The following is a 9,348-nucleotide window of genomic DNA, read 5'->3' on the forward strand; positions in this document are numbered from 1 at the left end:
ACATGTGGACTATTGTTATTGTTACACTCCTCCCTGTCCCACCCCTCCCCAATGTTACAGTGATCACAAAAGCAAGGTGTTCACAATAATTACATGGTTTTTTCTTTCTTTTTTTAAAAAACAAAACAAAAAAAACCAACCACCAACAATGAACAAAAATAAAATTCACTCACTCTGCTGCTGTTTCAAAATATCAATGTTAGTTTTTGCACGCCCTTCCCCCCACCCCGATTGTAAAGAACTAAAACATTACATCTGGTGAACAGCAAAGATTTCACTACACCTCAAATGCAGAACACCTATGAAGCAGAGGAATGTTGGCTTTTTAAACAGAAGCAGATTAAAAAAAAAAAAAAAAAGATGCAGGACTCCTTCAGTTCTTCACTAGTCTTAGAAAAACTTTCCAGAATACTGCTTCACACTATAAAAAAGAAAAAATATCTTGCATTAGAATCCTTCAACATCTGCATACTGCTTCACACTATAAAAGAAAAGAAAAAAAAAGTACGAATTAGAATTTTTGTGCGTAATATTGTAATCAACATAAGATAATTTCAATGCTAAAAATGACAAATGTTTATTTAGAAAGAATTAAAAACAAGCAAATACAAATTAAAATTGTGTCCAATTAAGAAAGGTGATTAATAGTAAGTTAGATATTAGTACTACAATCAAGAAAACAGAATTAAAGTTAATATATTTGATAGAAAAGACAAGAAATGCCAGTCAGGTGTGAAATGCTGCATTAACAGCACCAATCATCTGTCCTGTAGAGGCATGGCCTGTGCCATATGGCAGACTGTGATTTGTTGTCAATTTAGTTATCTAAAAACAACAAAATCACTAGTCTTCCACACAGAACTAGACCAACATCCATGATCTTCTAGGTTTTCTACAGGTTTTGTATTAATTTTAACGAGTGGTTTTGGCAGCAGTTTTCACCAGAGAAAAGAGGTTTGCTTGATTAGGGCTTCTTCCAGCAAGATTAGTATTGAAAATCTTCATTTTTAGTAAGAAAAGCAGAGGAAAATGAAAGCAAAGCTATTAGAACGTTTAGAAGTTAGGTCTCCAAAAGTCTGAGACACCATGGCTTCTAAAAAGAAAAATTCAGAAGGAAAACTTTTAGAGTTTCAGAATGTTTAGTTGTTTAATAGTTTTAACAGAAAACTGACCTGTTCTGCAGCAAATACTGTGCATTCTGTATCTGGTCCTGTGTTCCTGTTATAGTAATGATACGATCTTCAGACCCTTCCAACGGCTCATCAATTTTGATTGAAGCTCCAGATTCATGACGGATCTGCTTAATCCGCTGACCACCTTTGCCAATAATAGATCCAGCCAACTGGGGAGGGGAAACAAAGTGCTTATCATAAATTTAAGAAAAACGTACCAAGTTCTAGTCCAAAGACTTCAAATATTTTGCAGTTCCAAATAAAAATTTATTTATGCTAACTCACATCAAAGTTCTCATCAATAAGCTAATCAAAGACTAGTTGTAGCAATTAAAACTACAAAATGATTTCTACCCTAAAGGGTTTTAAAATTCAACGGTAATCCAGGAATAAAAAAATTTTAAGTTATTATTTAAGAAACAGCAGAAAGAACAAAAAGATTCAATAAATACTTACATCTTTGGGAATAGTTACTTGTGTAGTAATAATAGGTCCACCAAGATCACCATATGAGCCTCGACCCCCTGCATAGGAATAATCTGATTTGAATAATGAGCATCAAGTTCATTCAGAAAGCATTGAACAATGCTTGGTATCACAAAGGAGAAAACTTACCATATCCAGAGCCACCCTAAAAATAAAACAGAACAAAAACAAAAAATTAATTTGCTCTCAAAATTCCTCACGTTAAATTTAAGTCCCTTAGTTTAAGAATCAAAAGTTCTCCCCAATTTGTTTCTGAGGTAAAACTCATAAAACATAAAACCCTCAGGGGAAGGAAATGAGGATGACTCTGGGACACAACATTCAAAGAAATAAAAATACAACTAGGGAAAGAAAACACAGGTTAATATGTAAAAAACCATGATACTCAACCTGTGGTTCATAAGCCATTTGCCATTCTGATGGGCTCCATGTATCTATTGCAGAATCCCAAGTTTCATCAGCACTGAAACCAACCTGTTAAATAAAAATAACATGAAAAAAAAGAACCACTGAATTCTAAACAAACTACCCAAATAACCAGGGTAGCAATCTTATCTTAAGGTAAAGATTTCTCACATTTATGTTTCTAAGCTTTAACCATCCACAACGATAAAATTCATACATGTTGATAAGGGCATACTTACCATGCCATCATAACGGTCTCCAGGTCTCCCTCTTCTGTCATAAGCCATTAAGTCCCTGTAAACATATCATACATAAAAACCTGTCCTCAGATGCATCCTCCAAGCTATCCAATCCTTCAACAAAGCAGCTTACCCTCCTCTTGGTGGTGGTGGTGGGGGAAGAGGGAGATTCCGAGCTCTGCTACTACCCCGGCCACCTCGTCCAGGAGGCGGTGGTGGTGGTCCTCGACGAGGGCTCATGTCATCATAGTCTCTTCTAGATGGAGGCATGGGACGCCCACCCTGACCAGGAGGCATTCTGTCAAAACCACCTCTTCCTCTCATTGGAAATCCCACAGGTCGCCCACGGCGGTCATCAAACATCATTGTAAAACCACCATAATCATAGGTTTCATCATAGAAATTGGGATCATAAGGCTGCGCGCGTCCTTTGATGGGAGACTAAAACAAAAAGAATAACTTTACAAAGAAAACTCTTGTTCACAGTGACCCTTCTTTCAACAAAACATTTGAGATCATAAACTTCCCCATTTTAAGGAAAATGACACATCTCAGTGGACTTTAAGAACATATACAGCAGCTCAGGGTTAGGAAGTTCAAGAAGGTACTATTAAGATAAAGGGATCCTTTATCTTCCCAAACTCCTAAAACTTCCTTTAGGACCCAAAACTATAAAAATATCACCAATAACCATTCCTCACACCTTTCCAAAGCATTTTTTGAATTTTAAGATGTGGTGAAGGTAGATTATTGAGAAAACAGATGCAGAACTTTCAAGAGACAATTTAAAAGAGGGTAAAAACAAAACATTTCTAACTGCAATCAATTTAAATGTTCTGAATACCTCAGATATAAGATCAAGGATGATCTTTATGCATTCTACAACCCTATCAGGCTTTCCTCCAATAAGTACAACTCGGTCAGTGGAATGAGGACAGCATTCCTGGAAAAGCTTGATAGTTGTCTGAGTGTTCTGCAATGAGTCCAGAGAGAAAGGGAAGGGGGGAAATCATAAGATGTAAAAAGAAATATGCAGTAAAAAGTCTCCCAGGTTCATATTAATTTAAGGTCACAACCATCCCCAAACTCTATACGTAGTTACAGGGCACAGCACATTTTTTTGCAAGGTGCACAAATCTGGGTAAAATAAATTTACCTATTTTCGCCAAGCTTTATTTAAAAAAGCAACTTAGTTAAGGGTATAAACAGAGAGAAACTGTACAGAAGGATACCAAAGAGCAAGCTCAATGAGGTGTCAAGAATTATTTTCACTTTCAAAAACAAGGCAGAAAACAAACAAGATGCTTACCTCTCGAAGTTCTTTGATTTTAGCACCTTTGACCCCAATAATTCCTCCTGCCAGACTCTGATGAATCAACAGTCTCAACTCGCAGTCAAAGTCGCTTCCTTTATAGTGTTGGTACTGTAGAGGGAGATTGAAGATTTATTTCAGTTCAAAATCAAGAATTCCCCAATATGCACTTATCAGCTATAAGCATAAAAATATACTGTTGCAGTGAGCAACCTGAATTTTTATTTCAATAACTTTACCAGTTATGTGCATATTATCCTCAATAGCCAGGCCCAAAATGGACATTCTGCACCACCTTAAAAAACTATTTTATTTTCAGGTCCTGCAACACCATACCCACACTGCAGCCATTTAGCATGTCGCTGTTACCACAAAATTATTATTAACATTCAAATAACACCATAATAAAAATGACTGCAAAGCACTTTGCAAATGTAGTTAATTCCCATTGCAGCATGGAGCAGGGTCAACAGTGACTTGTAAGAGCTTTCATTTATCACATTTTTTAAGCATTTTCTATAGAGACGGGAAAAGTGCACTATGTTAAAATAAACCGATCCTATGGGCCAGGCTCCATACTTCAGTGGGGTTCAATGGCACTATGACATACATTTAAGCATTCCACAGCATCAGATTCGAGCGGGAGCTGGCTGGTTGCAGTGGGTGATGGCAACTGCAGGCCCTGAAAGTAGAAAAATAAGAGCAACAGGTTAAGTGTCTAGTGTGATCAGGCTATTGTCGCATATATTGGTAAAGCTACTACAACATATATAAAACCTACATTATAAACAGCTTATCTAGAACATAAACACAAAATGCTTTCCAACACTCTACTTGTAGCAACAACCCTTCTTCCCAATAGTGCCACATAAATTTTATACTCAAACAATTCCTCTACTAAAATTTAAGTCGACAAAAACATGTAACTGTATTTTAGAACTTGTTATCTGTATTTAATAGGTCACTTAAGCAATGATGCGTATTACAAAACAATTTTTAAAACAGTTCAAGTATTAACTTAATCTCACCTCCCCATTTGTAACTAAGTAAAACAAGCATTAAACAATTCCCCTTATATTGCCAAATACATAAAAAAAATAAGCCCACCTCTTCCAAGGTAGGGATGATTTTCTTCAGAATCTCTCCAATTGTTTCAATATCAGCACTGATACTCAATATGCTGTCAAACATCACAAATACCAGATAGTACAAAAAGGTGGAAAAGAAAAATGAGTTTTGTGTTTGTCATCAGTAGTTATATAAACGTTCACAGAGAAGTAACATACACGTAATACTCCCCATTTATAGTAGCTTACAGATTTTTCACATGCATTTTGTTTTATGCCCAATACAAACATGGTAACAATATTAGAAGACTTGCAGAGAGACAGAGAGAATGGGCTTTTGGAAGGGCTCAGATTAAGTGGGCAATAAAATTGACCAGAACCGAAGCAGAGTTGGTATTTATGTTCCCCGCCACCGCTAAATTAAGAATACCCTCGCTATTACATTGGTTTAACTGGCACACCTTCTCTTATGCGAAGTGGGGGGGGGGGGGGGGGGAGAATATGCAAGTGGTGAACACTATATTTGGAGTAAGATTATGGATACCAGTTAGAAATTAGATCACTAATGGGCTCTGCAAGAAAACAAATATAAATGCAAGACAAAACGGACAACACAAATGAGGAGTGAAGGAAAGTGAACCAGAGTTAGCATCTCATCAGAAAAAATTATGAACAATGTTGGGAAGCAAGGTGGGCCACAAAGACAGAGCGAGAGACTGTTTCGGTAACAATTTGATTTACAATGCAGCAAATATGCAACACTTGAAGCTGTGCTCCTTCCATCGAAATAAAATTAGTGGATCGTTTGGGTGGGCAACTCACGGTCATAGTTCAGTGACAAAAAGACTTAATGGGGAAAATAAGACAGAAACTTGAAAAACAATACACCGTCTAAAGGGGATACTATTTAATTATATAAAAGGCAGGTAATAAAATACATTTCTCTCTTTCTAATCAGGCAGTGAGGCATAAACTGTTGGGACATACCGCTCGGGGCCACTGCTGTCTGGGACTGAAACACTGGCATTGTACTGCATTGGTCATTGGCGTTCGTGGATGTTGGCATTGGGCATGGGCATTCAATCAGAAGTTGTCAAGTATGGTACCCGTTTGGCAACGAGCACATTTTTGGGCATAGCCAACCAGGGTTTCACATGGGCGTTCAGGGGCGGATGGGCCAACGTCATGGTGGGCAACGCAGGGGTAAGTCGATCCAGTACATGGGCAACGGAGATATATGGCCAAAAAAACAAGGAGAGGGAAAAGGGGGAAAAGCAATAAATTTTAATTTAATACAAACTATACTCATACTCTCAATTAATGAAACAAGCTTAAGTTGTTCTGAAGACTAACACAGTAATGGACTTCTCTATATCTGACTGTGGTTTAACATTTAAGGACAGTAAATGATGATTCTAGCTACTTGGAAAAAAAAAGTTTCAGTAGCAGGCTGGCTCATGAGGGTTGACACAAAAACCTGTCATGATTCAAAATTTACTTAAATCCTTGAAGAAGTGGGGGTATTATAACCCAGATTACATAGAACATCAGGATTAAGAGGAAAGAGGTTTGTAAAAGATGAAACAAAAATTCTCATACCACCAAAACCCCTAACTATGAAAAGACTTGTTTGGGTTCTTAGAGGTTTATAATACTTTTCTATGTCCTAACAGGTAGGTTTATAAAATTTTCAAGTTCAGTTTACAGTAATCAAGAAGAACAAACAAAAGATCTGCGACCAAGAGAGAAATGAAATATTGTCAAATAAGTTATTAAACACAAAGTTATTATTTGCCTCAAATTTAGCAAGAAGTAAAACAATGAGGATGTGTACACGGAAGAAAAAAAATTAGTAAATCTGTTGTAACCTAGTTCTAACAAGAGCTAACTCCTGTGGAAGTCAACAATCAACGTGTCTAATCACAAGAGTCAACCTACTATAAGACTCAAATGATAGAACCAACAACCACCCAAATTAAATGTATCTAATTCTATTTTTAAAATCATGCAGCCTTAACATTTAAGTTTGTGCTCCATGTGCAAGCTGTTAAGAACAGATGGACTTAAAAAAAATAAATTGGAAATCTAGGTTTAATCAGCCACCTGCAATGGGTTTCTCCAATAAAATCAGAGGAACGGTGAGCAATTGGGGTTTCTTCACTTTGTCATTTTCCCAGAATCTTATCTTACACAAAGTGAGTAATTTGGTGGAATCCTTTCAGCAAATGAAAAAGTTTCAAAAAAAACAAACCGACCGAAAACAAAACAAAAACCCCCCTTAACTTAATTTGGGGTTTGTAACGTAAAAATGGCCAATCTGGAAAATGACTAAATAAATCATTACAAATGGCTTGTATCTAGACTCTTAAAGTGACTCCTACAACTCATCTTCTAGAGCACGTAAACAGAAGTTGCTTGTGTGTTAAGTTTTAAACTCTTTAATACTTACGTCTGTACGAAGAGCCTTAATATTCTTGCCTCCTTTCCCAATCACTGCCCCAGCATTCTGGAAAAGGTTAATTTAAAAACAAAACAAAAAAAAAATAAAACAATGATAAGAAGTATTGTTTTTCTGTAAATGTAATAAATGCCTTTCTCTCTACAGTCTATTTAAATTACCCCCAAGCCCTATTGAACTGTTTAAAATATACTTCATGATATATTAAAGCCATTAGGATAAAAGCAAGACTACAAATTTGGACCAAAAAAATTGTAACATTTTATGGAAAACATCTTTAGAATTATCAGAATGCACAAAGCCTGAGATATTTTAAGAGAAATACAATGTAACCATCATCTACCCTTTCGCAGTCCTCCATTACAGCAAGAAATTTTATTTTAATTAGTAAAACAAAAGCCCCTTGTCTGTTGGAGGCAGAAAGGTGAGGAAGATCAATACAAATTTCTGTGTAAGTAGAAAACACTTGCAATTTAACATAAAACATATACCTTGCTTTGAAGCAGAATACGAAGCTCAACCATTTCATCAGTGTTTCTCGATCTTTTAAAAGCTTGCTCCTCTTCCATATCTTCTGCAGGGCGTTTACCTAGAAATTAACAATAAAAACCAAAATTTTCAAGATGTGGCATTTATGTTAGCAATATTTTAATTTTAACCTAAGTTTAAATGAAATCTGATCTGCTAGAAAAGCCTTGTCCTTAAGGTCAATTATAAAAGGCAGTTGTAATTTTTTTTTATATCAGAATGAAAAAAATTTAAACAGAAATTACTGTGGGAATGACATTCTGTGTAAAAGACAACTTCCTACAAACACCCACTTATAAGGCAGTTAAAAGAACAGAAAACACAAATCTCACCAAATTCACCATTTGTTTCCGTATTGGGGAAGGTTTCCTCTGGCTGTTCAGTTTCCATTTTCTTGTGCTAAGCAGACACACCAATCTGTTAAAAAACAATTAAAGCACTAGTACATGTGGTTCATTGAAAAATAAGCAGTGCATCTTGCTAAACATTAAGGCAAGCAAAGAAATGAATGACTACTTCTAACTGTACAAATTATTATATATCCTTGCAGAGTGTTCTGGGCGGGACCAACAACTGACACTAGTGCTGCAGGAACCTGTAAAAAGGAACAGGAATCAGATTGGCTTTTTGGGGGGAGGGATTTAATTCAATAATTTCTAGTCACAATACTATCATCAAGTAAAAACCTTAATTCTTCATTTCAGGGTTTTCCAATTCAACCCACTGCTTTAAACGAAAAAGACCGGATTTTTTAAAAAGGATAAAACAATTTTCAGTTGATTTCAACCATGGCAACTGCTTTTTTTCACCATTACATACAAATGATCACCAGTCTCAACTGTTAAGAATTTCCATGCAGGTAAGATCATTTTTATGATTGAATTTCTCAGTTGAGATTCTTTCCCTTAGAACTGGTAGTCTGTAAAAGTCAATAAATAACCCGTTCAATCTACTGAAAAGCTAAATTAAAAGCCCAGCATCTGTAAGGAGATTATTCACTCAAGGAAGTTAATAGAATCCATACACACTATTCAACAATCTAAATCAGGCTAAAAGGTTATGTATTCCAATTGTACTAGAAACCTAGTTTGGCAGAAAAATCACATGATCAATATAAAAAGACAAAATTCTGAAAAGATGGGGTAATGGTGGCCTTAATTCAACGGAGATTAGCTTTATAAAACGCAGTAATTTTGTCAGCAAATCAACATAAAAATAAAAAACAATGTAGCATTAACAGTGTCCATTCCCCCTACCATCCTAGCTCGTAAGCCACCGCCAAGTTCATGACTTAAGCAGGTTGGCACATTTGGATAGGCAAAGAACAACCCACGGCCAGTGAACTCATTTAGACAACTCCAAAGCTGCAAACCTCTTCGGGGAAGGAGACCGTGCCAGTCTTCCCTGAGACGACTATGAGATTTGAATCCCCTCACTAGGCCTCTTAGAAAAGCTCCGCTGCTATCATGGAGAGTATTCCCCCCCGGAAATCCCAAGCTATAATTTAAAGGAAGACAATGTCCCCTTTCCCCAGGGGAGCAAGTGGTGGATTTGAACTGCTAGGCTTCTGGTTGGCAGCCTAACACGTTATGTACTGCGCCACCAGAGCGCCTTAAAGGAAAACCGGAAAATTAGTGCCAGAACAGGGCTGCGGCTGGAAACCCGCCAGGCCCTTCCACCC

The 9,348-nt window shown here is 36.7% G+C and overlaps 1 protein-coding gene across 2 annotated transcripts; it reads right to left on the minus strand.

Moving 5' to 3' along the window:
- Positions 1–279: 279 nt before the first annotated feature.
- LOC102850845 (heterogeneous nuclear ribonucleoprotein K-like) lies at positions 280–8,219 on the minus strand. Of its 2 annotated transcripts, XM_006901955.1 has the most exons (16): positions 8,196–8,219; positions 8,000–8,084; positions 7,631–7,728; positions 7,131–7,187; positions 5,669–5,712; positions 4,722–4,794; positions 4,225–4,296; positions 3,612–3,725; positions 3,147–3,275; positions 2,436–2,743; positions 2,303–2,357; positions 2,049–2,132; positions 1,788–1,803; positions 1,629–1,711; positions 1,173–1,342; positions 280–481 (listed from the first exon to the last, which is right to left on the minus strand). In XM_006901955.1, the coding sequence occupies exons 2-16, from the start codon at positions 8,055–8,057 to the stop codon at positions 448–450; spliced, it is 1,395 nt and encodes a 464-aa protein (XP_006902017.1). In that variant the 5' UTR covers positions 8,058–8,084; positions 8,196–8,219; the 3' UTR covers positions 280–447. The 2 variants fall into 2 exon arrangements, with proteins under 2 accessions (XP_006902017.1, XP_006902018.1); XM_006901956.1 differs by lacking the exon at positions 8,196–8,219 and having other exon boundaries at positions 391–421; positions 8,000–8,057.
- Between the last annotated feature and the right edge of the window lie 1,129 nt (positions 8,220–9,348).

This window comes from Elephantulus edwardii, unplaced genomic scaffold (assembly GCF_000299155.1).
Source record: "Elephantulus edwardii isolate Elephantulus edwardi_28Jun2011 unplaced genomic scaffold, EleEdw1.0 scaffold00353, whole genome shotgun sequence".
Lineage (NCBI taxonomy): Eukaryota > Metazoa > Chordata > Mammalia > Macroscelidea > Macroscelididae > Elephantulus > Elephantulus edwardii.

Coding starts and splice junctions, on each gene's coding strand:
- LOC102850845 (XM_006901955.1), bottom strand. CDS start 8,057: ATGGAAACTGAACAGCCAGAGGAAACCTTCCCCAATACGGAAACAAAT. Junction 2,358..2,435: donor CCACCACCACCAAGAGGAGG/GTAAGCTGCTTT, acceptor ATATGTTTACAG/GGACTTAATGGCTTATGACA. Junction 2,133..2,302: donor GAGACCGTTATGATGGCATG/GTAAGTATGCCC, acceptor TTTATTTAACAG/GTTGGTTTCAGTGCTGATGA.